Source organism: Petromyzon marinus, chromosome 15, assembly GCF_048934315.1.
Source record: "Petromyzon marinus isolate PM22_M1 ecotype Great Lakes invasive population chromosome 15, UKy_Petmar_22M1.pri1.0, whole genome shotgun sequence".
Lineage (NCBI taxonomy): Eukaryota > Metazoa > Chordata > Hyperoartia > Petromyzontiformes > Petromyzontidae > Petromyzon > Petromyzon marinus.
The window spans coordinates 12,499,819-12,515,722 of record NC_133681.1 but is presented as its reverse complement, the minus strand read 5'-3'; the positions used below and the strand labels follow the sequence as shown (position 1 = coordinate 12,515,722).

The 15,904-nt window shown below is 45.4% G+C and overlaps 1 protein-coding gene across 1 annotated transcript in view; it reads right to left on the bottom strand.

Annotated features, from left to right (window-relative positions):
* Nucleotides 1–15,166, bottom strand: part of LOC116942671 (membrane-bound glycerophospholipid O-acyltransferase 1-like) — a 59,544-nt gene extending 44,378 nt beyond the window's left edge. Inside the window, exon 1 of the mRNA XM_032954866.2 lies at nt 14,775–15,166. Coding sequence (XP_032810757.2) covers nt 14,775–14,852 — 78 coding nt within the window. The 5' untranslated portion in view covers nt 14,853–15,166. The remainder of the gene's footprint in view (nt 1–14,774) is intronic.
* Nucleotides 15,167–15,904: the final 738 nt, after the last annotated feature.

Here is a 15,904-nt window from a genome sequence, read left to right as displayed (position 1 = left end):
TTTTCTACGGGTCCTTTGGTTTTTCCCTCCACATTTAAAAACATGCGTTTAGATTAATTGGCAGCTGTACATTTAAACATGATATACGCCACTTTGATGAGCTGTCATTTGTTGCGAGGTGGCTTCTGAAAAAGAGCTCATATCTCAGTGGGCTTTAACTAAACAAATTGCTTAGTTTAGTTTTAGATTACAAAATTGATTTCATTTTGTTCCATTTGTACTCTTCATATTTAAGCCGAAAAGTACACTGGTGCACAATTTGTATGGATCATAAATGATGTATTATTAGAACGGCAAAACGATGCTTGTATTATACTTAAAATAGATTATTTAAAAGATAAATGGATTAATTTGTATGTACAGTACATGGTAGTCCAGCAGACAGAATGCTGGTCAATTGATGCAGCCACCTATTAATTACAAGGAATTAAGAAAGGTGAGAGGAATTAAAAAAAGTGAGAGTGTCTTCTGCTAAGTCAGAATCCACAATGAATCATGATAAAGGCCGGTGTTGTGCAAGGAATAAGTGAGTAACCATGGATATGCGGGAAAAGCTATGAACGGATGTTTCCCCATTGGAATGCAGTATTTGGTCATGTAACAAATATCCGATTCAGGCTGATAAACGAACAGACGGAGGGCAATCACTTTGCAAAAGCTGGCCTGCGTTTGTTAACCCCCTCACCCCCACCCCCGAGTGCCGTGGCTAACATTTCCTGAGCAATATTATAACAATTTACGTCCAAAGTGATTCACCCTCGTACATTTTTATTTTTTGGAACACCCGATATAGGGCAACCCCGTGGAGGCGGCAAAATTTCTGAGAAGCCCAACTCCCCGCCACCGCCGTCACTGCCGCACTGGGAGTGTGATTCCAGTGTGGCCTCAAAATACTGGCCTAATACAGGCGTGGGTTTCCCCCGGTATATCCGTTCCTTTAACCGGCAACCGATCGATTCCATCAAGAACGTTTGGGTAACTTACGATTTGCAAGGTACATTTATTATTATTATTGATTTGTAAAACAATATAGTGTGTAGAAAGCAAACGTTGAAATGAAAGTAGCAAAAAATAAACGAATGAAACTGACAAATATCACAAGCCAATTCTGGAACGCACAATCCAATGGATACAATGCGGTGCCAACCTGGGACTGCCCGTCACGTTTCTGGGCAGCGTGGTTGGGTAACGCAGCTAAGAAAGTCAGCTTTGCATGGTATTTAATCTTTGAGCTTTGGCGAGTGTATAATTTTTTGCGTTTCGGAATTATTTTACAATGTTTGGTGGGGGGGGGGGGTCCCAAAAAAACGCCACAATAAGCAGGACACGGCATATCCGTTTTCGGCGCTTTCCACGGCTGTGTCGGGGACACATTTGTGAGTGACGTTGCACGTGAAGATGATCAAGAGGTGATCTCTTATGACAATAAACATCGTACGAGCTGGACAGAGGTCATCGGAAACATCAAATTTACGGTTGTGCCCTTTAATTATTTTATTAGCTGGATTTACTATGCCATTAACATCCTTGAGTGAACCTTGTCCGATTATATTTTTTTATTGTTGACAGTACTTGGACCATAGTTAATTCTGTAAACAAAAACCCTTTGCATTGATACATTCAAAATAAAACATACTTTAAACATAGTACAATGTATCACAACTGTGTGCAACAGTCGAAAAGAGTTTCGACACAGGGCAGCCAAATCTGTTCTTACTTGGGTGCCGGCTCACTCATTTTTTTTGTACATCTTGATTGGCTGAAGTATTTTACACTGCTGATAGAGGCCACTGAGATTCAGGCAATCCATCAATCAGTGCATATTGCCCACAATGAAAATGATAATCAAAAGCGACATCGCACCAATGCGCTGAGAGGTTTTTAATCAGAGCATATTACCTGTCATGAAACCGTGGATCAGAAGCGCGCACACTGACAAATAAAAGAGAATAGCTGAAAAAGAATACAAATAAGTATGGAGAGGTGGCTGTTGGGAAATATAACGAGAAGTAGAAAGATCACAATGGACACTCAAATTTCAGATGATATACAGACATGACGTATTTCCCGCACCTCCGGATTAGCACGGTTGGCTATGTACAACGGCGAAAGAAGTTCAACACATGTACATACATACACACAGACGGTCCAGAAAAATAAGTGAGCTTGGGCAGGACACGTCGCTAGAAGGAATAACGGCCAATGGTCAATCCTGGTGATGGAGTGGCATCCAAAGGAAAAGCCCAAGAGGACGACCACCACCACAGAAAACGAGTGACGAGATCAGCTTGTGTGCAGCCTGTCGCCATTGGTTATGGGACCAGACTTGAAGTGGCCTTCATCCGGCAGTAGACAGAGGATAGCTGCTGCTGCTGAATACTTGAAGGTAAATATTACATTTGGAATTTAGACTGCAACACACAATAGCCTTCTGTAGATAATTAATGTCATCAGGTCTTTGGCATCCACTTTGTAAGAGACAGCGTGCTTTCGTAATCTGGTATAAATTACTAGGCAGGAGTAAAACTTCTGAGTTTGTGCAAACTGGCTCAGTATAGAGACTGCTGTCCACTATGTTACTGAGTGTATGTATACTCACTAGGCCAGACAAGACAAAGATATCCTGTAAAGTCATTACAGACTGTTGGGGCAAGTTCTGTAAGCGTGCACCTATGAAGGCCGGCATGGCACTCTAAGGGGTGGGTGGCCAGCACCACGCCCGACCACCTTTGTCTCCTCAGTGGCGATGTTTACACAGCACCAGATACTCATTTAAGGTTCAGTCGACCCAGGGGAGGCCAAGGATCGGTTCAGATAATTGTCACCGGTGTTGGCTGTGAGCGGGAATCGAACTCGGGTCGCCGGGTTCATAGCGCAGCGTGCTAACCGCTATATTACTTGGCCAGAGCACATGCACAGAAAAACAATATCATTTGTACAGTCATGCCGACAGTTGGGAACATGTGCTGTGAGCCAGCACCCATTCCAGCTAACACAACGCACGAGAAGATCGTGTGGCTAACACCGGGCACTAGCACCAGTGCCGGCTGACGTTACCACATTGGACCAGGAACTAATGTTATAATAATAAAGTCGTCCCATGTGAAGTTACACAAAAACACAATGCAGCCACTTCAAGTTTGAACTGAAAATGACATTCTAAACGGAAATTTCGTTAAGAAATGCCACCTTAAATTTCAGAGCAACCAACATAGAAGCTAAAGAATAAAAAAAAATTAGGCAAAGCATGCTGCTATAATGCAGACCTTTGCGATGGCTTTAATGTCTAGAAAGCTGTCCAAAGTATGTCACCGACCCCCTAGGGCCGAGACGCACCTATTACGAGGTTGGACGAGAGACGGGGAATACCGTACGCAACCCGGCACAGGCATGTGCATCACCATGGCCACAAAACCCCCCACACGTGCACAAACACACGCGCACACACGCACACCCACACACTCCATGAACAGCAGCATGGCCCACGGTGTGAATGAACGGGGTTTGGCCATTCATAATGGCGACGACCGCGATGGCCAGGTGGCTCAGGAGGGGCTGGTGTTCCGCGTACCTGAGCTCTGAGCCAACAATTGTGCGGCCATAAGTTTGAATCCTCGGCACCGCCCCAAAACTATGCCAGTTTCGCAAGAGTCTTAAAGTCTCAGGGTTGTGTGTTCAGATGTAATGCTGGTAAAGGGTGCAGCCCTGAAAATGTTCACACTCACGCCACTGCTGGTTTAAGGGCCTCCACTGGAGGGAGTTATAGAGAGCCCATCTAGATTGTATTTGGCCTATTCTTCCACACGAGCCAGTGGCCTTGGAAGCAGTGGGGGGTAAACCCACACTTTTACCCCACCACGCGCGACCTGGACCATTGACTGTGGTGTGCCCATCTATGGTGCCAGGTGGACAGAGTTGCAGTGAGGATTGAGAAACTAGCACCGTAGTTTGCCTTTCAACTGCTGCTCCGATAGATCGAGACCGAACCGGGCGACCTCTGAATTGCCAGTCCAGCATTGCGAACCATTTACACTGCGGTGGCAGCATCGGTAGGGATGCAATCACTGCGGTGGAAAAAATAACAGAAGGGAAAAAAAATATGACAAGAAAAATTCTACCGACGGATTGTGGCAGGGCCTCCCCACTGGGGAGGACAGGAGAGGGCACATTCCACTGTGAATGCCGGAGCAATTAGAATGCCTACGTCAGACGAAACAGTGCAAATAGACATAACCTGCCGAGCTTAAATAAGAAAATGACCGTTCATGCAGGTGTGAAAGACACAGAGGCTGCAGCGAGAAGGCACCACTGTGTGCGCGTTTTCTACGCGGAGGAGCCGTGCCGTGGTTAGTGCGCTGTGCTCAAGTTCCATTCTTGCTCACGCCCAAAATGAGTGACGAATATTTTCAATTGGTCCTGGACCCCCCCCCCCCCCTCGAGGTTGATTCAGCCCTAAATGCGTAACAGGTGTGGGGTATAAATATCGGCACTAGAGAGACAAAGGTGGCCGGGCATGGCTGGCTATACCACCCACTTAATAGGTGCTCGCGAACAGCAAGCACTTGGCTATACGGCGGCTACATGGGGAATCTTGGTCTTAATGTGTATTTCCATAGAGGGATGGCATACGGGTTTTACTGCACTGCGCTGTGATCTTGGTGATCTTGGTGACCTGCATTCGATTCCGTGACATTGTCAACTGAGTGGTAGAAATAGTTTTCTTAGACTTTACCCAGGTCAGGTTCTGTTGAGCCTCAAACGATAGACTGCTCCAGTCACTGGCTGCTGCCGTTGTGCCACACTTACTTGTGAATAGGTGCAAACTAAACTGGACATGAACCCAAAGCCTAGCTCGCATTGAAAGGGGAGACCGTTTATCCTGGAGTATGCACATCTGTGTGCGTGTGTGTACACGTGCAGCAGTCTTGTGACCATGCATGAATTAAAATACAATTATACTCACTTATGAATAGGATACGTATTTGCAATCTGTATCTTTTCGCTACGATGAGGCTTATGGGGCGAATAAAACATTGCGAATAAGCCCGAAAACAGAGACAGTACAAACGAAACAGGAACACTGTAATACGAAATATAATTCCTAAATCACATCATTACCCGTCTGAAGCTTGGTGAATCCTTAAACACTTAATGCTCGGCTTGACGGCTTCAGGGAAAATGAGGATGAGGGTCAGTGTGTTCACCACGAGGGCCATAAACAGGTGTTACTTTGCGTTTTACCACCGCACCTGACAGCGGGACATTCACGCACAAAATGTGTTCGCGCTTCAAACGTCAGCGCTCGTTTCAAACGCACCCCGACAAAACGACCTTTCCGTGTAGCTCTGCCCTGAAGGGGAATGACCCCTCCCAGGAGCACCACCCTTTGAGCCGATTTATCTGACAAATCCAGCTGGCTGGACTTGCCGCTGGCACGCCCTGCAGTACTCACCTAACGACGATTTTTTTGGGGGGGTATTTGTTTTGTCAGGTAAGGCCCCAATTGAGATATATAGCTTTTTCAGAACTGACCTGGCTGTCACAAACGATAGTTCAACGAATTTGGTTATCAAGTGGACATTCAAAGCAGCCAAATATTCGAAATGCCTGTTTCTAAATGCGGAGGGAAGTTGGAGAAAAATTCCACGCGACCACGGGGAGAACACGCAAACTCCAAATATACAAGTGTCAGGGTCGGGATCGAACCCACAATCTCGTGTATACCAGGCAAGGTAGTTAACATCCCGCCACCGTGGCACCCAAACGGACACGTGGAAAACGCACTGCGGCCTGAGCGTGCCCGTACTCCGCTGATGGGACTCAAAAAAAAGAGTAAAAAACCGGTCTAGACCGCATGCATGCAGCCATATAAGGACTGCTTCGTGACGTTATTTATTAAGGATCACTGTCTCCTCATATTCACGTTCATTGGGTATCACTTTAAAAATTGAGATTTTTGTTTTACCGAATTCGAAAGAAATGGCTTTTCTTGTTATTTTGGTTGCCGACCCCTGGTCTAGACGCTGCCTGCTTCAACAGACGCTGCCTGCTTCAACAGACGCTGCCTGCTTCAACAGACGCTGCCTGCTTCAACAGACGCTGCCTGCTTCAACAGACGCTGCCTGCCTCAACAGACGCTGCCTGCTTCAACAGACGCTGCCTGCTTCAACAGACGTTGCCTGCTTCAACAGACGTTGCCTGCTTCAACAGACGCTGCCTGCTTCAACAGACGCTGCCTGCTTCAACAGACGCTGCTGGTCTGGAAGGCCTGCGGGGCTATGCACAAAAAACTGAATGGAATTTGTACCTGGTGGAACGAAAGCCTCGTCTTTTATCACCACAATCAACCATTAACGGTGTGTTAGAAACTTTATAACACCTCAATAGGCCACGCAGAGTACATGGGGAGCGTTCTTGCTGGTGACATCAGAAACCATGCAACATTTAATAACCCGCACTCACCTGATTTGACTCGTTACAAAGTTGGAAGTCGTCCGAATTTGGGCCACTGAACAAATGCAGTCAGTCAACATTTGTGTATGGACAGGCAAATGTCGATGAACTCTCATAGTTTGCATGTGATAATGCATCAAAGGATCAATGAAAATATATATTTTTTTTATACTCATGATGCATAAATCGAATAAGTCTAATAGTGCAAGCGGAAGACATTATTTTAATGATCTATACAAGTTAAACGTTTATATGCTGTTACTTTTAGGCAATGCAGAACATACAAGAAAACAAACGAGACTGCTCAAGGAAAAATACAAGAAGCAGAACAAAAAATAAACACTACAGCCCAAAGACCGTAAAACATGCATGCACTAAGACACGAGCGGACGTGCGGGGGGGGGAAAAAAAAAACTACGTGAACAGAATCGCGGCCCCGGATTGTGACAATTCATTGAATTTCTGAGATGGCGAATTGTGACACGTAACCAATCAGGGACATAGCCGGCGCGATGCCGTGTAATCTGTGGGTTGACGTAGATGCTCATTTTAGGCTTAGGCCAATTTTGCAGATGCAGGTGCAGATTCAGTTATCACAGTAAATGCAATTTCCAGAGGGGCGTGTATATAAATAGCCAGGAGCTGAGCCCAGGTGATTTAAAGGGGCATGATAATCACAAGCAATGTAACAATTCACACCCACGGTGATTTGATGAATCGCCACCATTGAGGTGCACGATTCCATTCAAGAATCGGTTATTTTCGTTCATGCTTTCTGCGAGCGTAAACATTTTAATTGACCGATCGATACATTTATTGTTACGCACTTCATAACCAACTTCTCCACCTCCCTCTCATTTTTCCCCGTTCAATTTGATTTGCTCCATTCGCTGAAAGTTAACAGCACATCATTTGCAAAAGTTGTAGATAAATTATTCTCACAAGGACTACTGAAGACACGAGTTGATTTTAACTGACAAATCGGTGCATCGTCACGTTCATAATGAGACATAAAACAAACATATATGCCTTGTATTAGTATTTATTATTCAATTGGTGCAAACTTTTCTGGATGGGTTTCAGAGTCTAACTGGCAAATGCAAAATTCAATACTGCACTCCCAAAACACATAATATGTTGATGTTACTTTCCATTAATCAGATTACATTTCCATGAAAGTGTATTTGTTTTAAATACAGGGAAGATTTGAATTCCAAAATACGAAGCCAGCTGGGTGAAATTCTACAGCAGGGTCAAATGAGAATGAAATTTTCTTTCTACAACAGAATAACAGCGTATTGCTTTCCGTAGTAACAAAAAAAACCCCGCCACTTCCTGCATCAATGGAAAAGTGCAATATACTCAGTGAGTCATCACTCATGGTATTGCCCCATCACCCCACAACAGCCGACACTCATGGTCAGGGCTCGGCAAAATGCGGCTCCCGAAGCCCCCCCCCCACGCGTGGCTCTTCATAAGGGCCGCTTCGGGACGTTATCTATGAAGGACTGCCGTCTCGTATTCACCGACACGCATTGTGGGCTCTCGAAATATTGAGTTTTTTTTACCGAATTGCATCGCGTATTAACTGCTACGTTTAAAAAAAGACAAAAGTGCATTAGACAAAGTGTGCCAGGGGGGAAGAGCTCGACAAGAAACATCTCTGGCGAAACGAGCTTAAGTGCGCAACCCGGTCACACCCCAAAATAAAAGGGGAGCGTGACACAATGCGAACTACGTCACCAATGTATCTCAGGGTTAAAGCTTAAAAAAGTGTAAAAAAAACCGGTGAGAACCTCTTGATCGTGATATTTATAGGAAGAAGCCCAGATTCAACGTGGTAACAACGGCCTTTAGCAAGAAAGTGGCAGTGAAAATCAGCCTAGGTATGTGTGGCAACTCATCGATTGATTAATATGATGAATGAGGCTCACTATACGTGTAATGAATTGCGCGCAATTACTGTTGCGTTAAGTTTTTGTGGTCGCGCTGTATAGCTCTCCGTTGAGTTTTCATGAAGTCTTCCCAAGCACTTCAGGGAACTTCAGAAGGAACACGGAAGTGAAACGTCAGACATTGTACCAAACAACCTTGCAGTACAACCGCTATAAATCACATTTGAGAATTAATTTCTATTTAATATACGAATGCAAAGCGTTTGGTAATGTTACGTCGAGGCGAATGGGACGAATGAGAGATGATAAAAACGAGATGAAATAATGGATTCTCTAATCCAGTCATCACCAAGAATCGTGAAACTTAATTTACAAAATGAGTGAACAATGCAGAACAGGTAAATCAGCAGTCGGCTAATCCACTCCGGAGCCAGTATCGACCCAGTTATAATTTGCACGATGATGTTTTTGTAATGTAGATGGGGTAAAGACATTGTAAGACCCACTGAAAACCCCAGCTACTGTGCACATCAGTATCATATCCCACGATTTCAAACTTCAAAATGACCCGCATTAAGAGCAAATAGAAAAAAATCAATAAGTCAATAAATAACACGAATTTAAATACCAGCATGCATTCAGATTTCTTTGCCAATTGAATAACAGCGCTAAAAATCCATGACGTGAATAACGACGACGATGATGATGATGAAGTTCTACAAACATGCTGAAAAGACGTCTCACGCAAAGTCACAAATTGTGCAGTGCTGCCGATTTCAGCCGTTTTGCCACGGATTTTCCAAGCAATTTTTTTGCACTGTATTTGTTATATCACAAACTGCTCGCACCAGGGGCACGTGACCTCTATGGGCTCCACCTAGTTTATTTATAAACAGAGGAAATGATTGCTTGTTGGATGCTGCTGCATGCTCTGGAGCGGCGGCTTCATCTAGGAGCCCAATAATCTGTTACTGCTGGAGGCTAAACTAACTATATCTATTTTATGTTACCAGTTAAGGCCCACTGAGCTATATAGCTTTTTCAACGAAGTAGCTTATCATGTGGAAATGTACAGCAGCAAAATACTGTAAACGCATGTTTCTAAATGTCGAGGGAAAAACGGAGGACCAAGATACAAATCCATGCGACCAAGGGGAGAAGACGCAAACTCCAAATACATAGTCGTAGGTTAGGATTGGGATCAAACCCATGACCTCTTGCATACCAGGCGAGGTAGTTAACAGACTTAAAAATGAAGGTCACACAAATGGTGGCTGACGAGTGATCTATTACTAGCTGTGGCCAACACTGGTTCAGTCCCTGCTCCTGTCTGGTAAGTTCTGGTGGTAATTTACCAAAGTGTCACATCTCCATATATATAAAAGGCAAAGTTGTAATTATGTGTGTCTGTTCAAAATGTTTAGCCTACTTCCCGACATGCAACAAACTTGAAATTTGCCATGTGGGTACTTTCCAGACTGTACACCATGCAAAAATTATAAAAATACACTTTTTTTTAGGGGGGGGGGGAGCTCAATAATGCATATATTTTTTGCACGGCAGTTGAGCTGTGACGTCAAACCTGTCACGTGACCCACGCACGTGGAAGCGTAACGCATTGTAGTGTAGCGGTTAGCGCGCCGCGCTACGAACCCGGCGACCCGAGTTCGATTCCCGCTCATGGCCACCTCCAGTGACGATTATTTAAACCGGTTCTGGGCCTCCCCTAGGTCGACTCAGCCTCAAACGAGTAACTGGTGTGGTGTGTGAACATCGCCACTGGGGAGACAAAGGCGGCCGGGCGTCGTGAATCCAAGTCCCGGGCGATGCCGGGTAGTAAAGCTAGTCTGGTATAAATATAACATTACAGAACCTTCAAATACTGTACAGAATAATGTAGCAATAGAGCTCAACGTATAACCAGGTAAGAGCCCACAGAGACCAAGAGTCTCTTTTTCAAAGGAGACCTGTGTGCTTGTGTTATAGACATTTTTTTGTTATTTGACTGGCATCTAATAAATGTAGCACAAAATAAATTCACATGTTTCTACGTAGCTGCATTTACTCGCGCGTCCCTTGGAAATTGGACCGCGACTCTCAAAGGTACCCTTCACTGGGGTGAAAACAAGCGGCATTGATTAATTGACGCCGAAGATTTTTTTAACGATCTCCCAACAGATTCCGGTAAGCCCTTTGGTGCACGAGCGGGGCAAGTGGCAACATTGCAGTGCTTAGGGGGCCCCCCTCCCACACCCTGACCACCGTCAAAACAAGGCCGTGGAGTAGCACGGCTGAGAAACTGGTGCTAGCGGCTTTGTGGCGGCGGTGGTGGTGGGTTTGAGATCGATCGGTAGAGTGGGGGAATTGGGAGGATGTGGAGTTTTTGTGGGGGGGTGTGGGGGGGGTGTAGCGGTGGTGGCTACTTTTGTTGCCTCTCGGAGCCCTCACGGTATTCCGGTTGCATACCCAAACGTCGAGACGCGCCCCCGACTGGCCCGGACGGCTTTGCAATCACGTCAGGCACGCGGTGCGGTGGGTGGGTGGGGAATCCACGTCGCTCTATTTTGGTGACGCTGGCAGGGCTCACCTTGGAACAGGGAGCGTCCCTGTTACAAGACGAGATCATTAGGGGGCTGCCAGGGTGGAGACTGGGTTGAGGCATAAAGGAGGAAAGGGATTATCGCTGAACCCCATGTGCTCGTCTCTCCGTTGCTGTTAGCAGACACAAACAACACAAAATACAGACCCCCCCCTTTTGTAACTCTTATTCACCACGGCCATGAACCGATGCAAATAACGAGTGTTCAATTACTCTATGTGTCGCTAGTGCTAAAGCGAGCATATACTCATGTTGTGATTCATACGTTTCTGTTGGTAGGGCCGTAACATCACGCCATGTATCCAGTTATCTTTAGAGAATATGGTAGTTTCGATTCTGCGCATATACTGGCCTCGAGCTAATCGTGCTGTCATCTATAAAATAAAAAAACCCCTACAGATATGACATGAAACACAATCGTAACGATACCAACCGCACTTTAATCCATTTACACAACTGAAATACAAGAGATGGAAGTTAAGAAACCACAGTTCATGTAAAAGTTGCACGTGTGGAAAACAATTCACAAGGAAATGCAACCATAGCGATGGACAAAACCGCACGAGGCCGAATGCAGATTTAGAAAGTTTTAAATTTTCTCAGTTCTCCCGCGCCCAAAAAAAATAAAAGAACCCACACATCTCGTTGTTACGTTCTTGCTGTCATTTAGCGGGGTGACTTCCATCAGTTGAGAACCAACGTGGAGACAAGCGACACCGACAAATGACGGACAGTTGTGCAGTTTAAGACTCAAGCAGAGCTTAGAGATCTACAAACTCAGCCACCGAGGTTGACAATTGAAGTAAAAATAACCACGTCACGGTGAACCTCAGCACATATTTGACATTCTACCAGCGATTGATGACATACGTGTGCGGGTTTGTGAAGGAACTACAACACAACACTCGCATAACTGGCATAACACACTCGCACAACACTTTAAAAAAGGTGTCAAACATTAAATTGTAGGTTTAACACGTAGGCTTTTGCGACCAATATTATTCATAATAAAGGTTTTTGGGTTAGATCGCGTTTATTTATAAATGTGGTGGAGGGTTACGACACATTTATAAATAAACGCGATCTAACCCAAAAACCTTTATTATGATTAAATTGTAGGTTAAGTAGAAATGTAATTAAGGAACCAATCGTGTGGGAAAATTACCAGGGCTCGGGGTGTATTTTAAAACACGGAAAGAGCAATGTGTATTTTTACCCGCCCGGTTGGCTATGTAGGGCGCGAAAGAAGTTCAACATAATACATACATTTAAGTCAGTTTAACACGTGGTAGGCTTTCGCGACCAATACCATCCGTAATAGAGGTTTTCTGGGTTAGATTGCGTAAATATATAAATGCGTCGTTAAAAAACCGCATAATGCGCATGCATAATGTGGCTGGCTCTGGAATCCCAACCCCCACGTGGCGCAAGAGGGCACAAGCGTGGCCACCACATCCACATAATATGGCTGTCGCCTGATGAAGCTCGTTGTAATTACTGCCAAAAGGTCGTACTCGGATTGGGCTTGTCTCTCCAACACTACCGGTGTGCTGTACTAGTGACGAATTGGCCACGGTTCTGTTGACGTGACAACCCCTTACTGGTTGGCTGTGTCGGGTGGTGGCGGGTTTAACGACACATTTATACATTTACGCGATCTAACAAAAAAAACCACCCTCTATTATGGATACATTTAAGTCTCCTCGCTTGTCACCTGAAGACTATCGGCCAAATATAAATATGCGTTCCCATAGATCTCATGCCCTCAATATGCACACTCGGCGAGTAGCCTAGACTAAGGGGCTGGTTGTGTTAATCTGATTCTCAAGAGCACTCAGCACCGAGGCAGACGACACACACACACACAGTTTTCTGGTAAACTCCTAAAACTCCAACAGGTAACTACCAAAGCACACCGGCGTTCTGTGCAGTGGACACTGAAAACCCACCGCTGGCATTGTGTTCCACCGGAATATCGCTCAAGTTTGAAAAGAATAATTCAAAGCAGCAGTCTCTCCCGACAGATACTGTGACTGAAGCCCACTATGTGACACGGGTGTCACAAACCGACCACAATAAGACAATCAAAATTGTCACATGGCAGGATCATGAGAAAATGGCGCTTCGGGGCAAGCTTTACAACTATTTAAACTATTTTTTTATTTGACCAGGTAAGGCTACATAGCTCTTTTTCAGAAGCGACCTGGTGGCCACGAATGATGTCCCCAACGAAGTGGACATTTCTAGCAGCCAAATACTCTAAATGCATGTTCATTTTAAAAACGTTGAAAACTCCAAATATACACCAGGAGTCAGGTTCTGGAGCAAACCCACCACCACCACCTTCTGTAGACCAGGCGAGGGAGTTAATATCTCACCACCCTGGTGCCCATTCATTCAGCAGTGGATTGACCACGGTTGAGGGTGAATAGACAGACACCACTTAGGCAGCTGTCCATGTGTAACTATTATTTAAGCTACTGTGTGCAATAGGTGTGAATGCAAAAAAAAACACACACACATTCAGTACCCAGATTTCAAACACGGTTGGAAATATTGACAGCGTTTTTCGATTGGTGTAAAAGAACAGGAGGAGAGCTCGCGCTCTCAGCGAAGTCATCAATATTAATGATACTCAGCATCACAATCTTATCGATCATATTCATCACGTTCATTAGCGTCATAACGTCAGGATCAACACTCAAATCATTCGTAATCGTCATCATCGTAGTCATCGATACCATCACCACATTCATAATAATCACTCAGCGTCACCATCACATTTTATTGATCATCTCAAACGCCATCACATTCATCATCATTTGTCGTCACATTCATCATCCCACGATCACTACTCGTAATTACATTCAGAATCGTCATAATCAACGCCCTGATCATAATAGTCATCATCACCACTATCGCCGTGAAGATGGTGATACATGCACGTGTTTGTAATGGTGTTGATGGTGATACATGCACGTATTTATAATGGTGTTGATGGTGAAGATGGTGATACATGCACGTGTTTGTAATGGTGTTGATGGTGATACATGCACGTGTTTGTAATGGTGTTGATGGTGATACATGCACGTGTTTGTAATGGTGTTGATGGTGAAGATGGTGATACATGCACGTGTTTGTAATGGTGTTGATGGTGATACATGCACGTGTTTGTAATGGTGTTGATGGTGAAGATGGTGATACATGCACGTGTTTGTAATGGTGTTGATGGTGAAGGTGGTGATACATGCACGTGTTTGTAATGGTGTTGATGGTGAAGATGGTGATACATGACGTGTTTGTAATGGTGTTGATGGTGAAGATGGTGATACATGCACGTGTTTGTAATGGTGTTGATGGTGAAGATGGTGATACATGCACGTGTTTGTAATGGTGTTGATGATGGTTACTTTGATCATGATTTAGACGGTTATAACGATGAATATGGCAACGTGACAATGAGTGATTATAGATGATCAAGGCGATGATATTAATGATCACGATTGTGACAGTGTTAGTTAATGACTGATTATGATGATTTTCAGATTGTACCGATGAATGACCGTGGTAATGCCTGTAACATTAATGATCGCTACGATATTTATGATATAACGACTATGCAGAAGCGCGTAGCGACGACCGCGATTATTCCATGCGTAAGGCGGTGGTGATGACTACGATTGGCGACGATGAGAGATTTTTGCCAGCGAAGAATAATAATAACGACGCACATTTGACGGCGACCGACGAATTTAACGACGGCAATGATGACGGGGAGTTTCACAGGAGATCACAGCGTTGCCCCCCCCCCACCTCCCCTATCACACCTGGTCGATGGGCATGTTGAGTTTGTTGCTCAGAGGCAGCAAAACGGTGGATCCCGTGGTGGGCAGAGGCGCGTCCATAGCGTGGCTGGCTCACGGGGTCCCCTCCTCCTCCTTCTTCTCCTCGTCTTCCTCCTCCTCCTCCTCCCTTCTCGTCGTCGTGAGCTGCAGCGGTGCTCGGGAGAGAGTGGCGTGTGGTGCGGGAGGAGGAGGGCAGGCTGGTGGTGGACAGGAGGAGGGAGGGGAGGGGGCGTGTGAGCTTCCCCACACGCAAACGCCACCGCCACCACCACCGCCAGCACGCCGCGCTTGTCCGCCCTTCCTGCTGCTTGCTTGGTTGCTTGCTGCTGCTGCTGCGCTCGTGCGTGAGAGGGCGGGGCGATGGAGCGGTGTCTGTGACGCGGCGGAGTTCTGCCGGCAGGGGGCAGCAACGGCAGCGGGGGGGGGGGGGGCATCCACGACGGTTGGGCACGTTGAGAGAGAGAGAGGGCCGGGTGAGTGGTCGCTCAAGATTGTGTGGTGGTGGTGGTGGTAGGGGGGGCCTCCGGTCCCATCGGTGGGTTGGCGGTGGCTGTGATGCAAATAAATAGTCTTCTTTGGTTCTTTCGGTAAAGTCACGTAGAATGAGAATAAAATAATAAATTTATAAAATAACACAATACAATTCTCACGACGTTTCGGCCACAACACAAGTGGCCTTCTTCAGGTGAAAGGAACAGACCTGTCGGGACGACAGAGCTCTGTCGTCCCGACAGGTCTGTTCCTTTCACCTCTGTCGTCCCGACAGGTCTGTTCCTTTCACCTGAAGTAGGCCACTTGTGTTGTGGCCGAAACGTCGTGAGAATTTTATTGTGTTATTTTATTCTATTAATTTATTATTTTATTCTCATTCTACGTGACTTTACCGAAAGAACCAAAGAAGATGAATGCTTGCAGTCACGAAAGCTTTAAAATCGAAACAAATAAATGATGACAATGTTTATAGCGTTTTGTTTCGGGCATTAATTAATTTTGTGCTGGTGATATTTAATGTCAAAATTTAGTTCGGTAAACCACCCTGGTTAAACTACCCTAAGATCTAAATACCCCCCCCCCCCCGAAAAAAAACACCGGATAGCTACGTTTAAAAATAA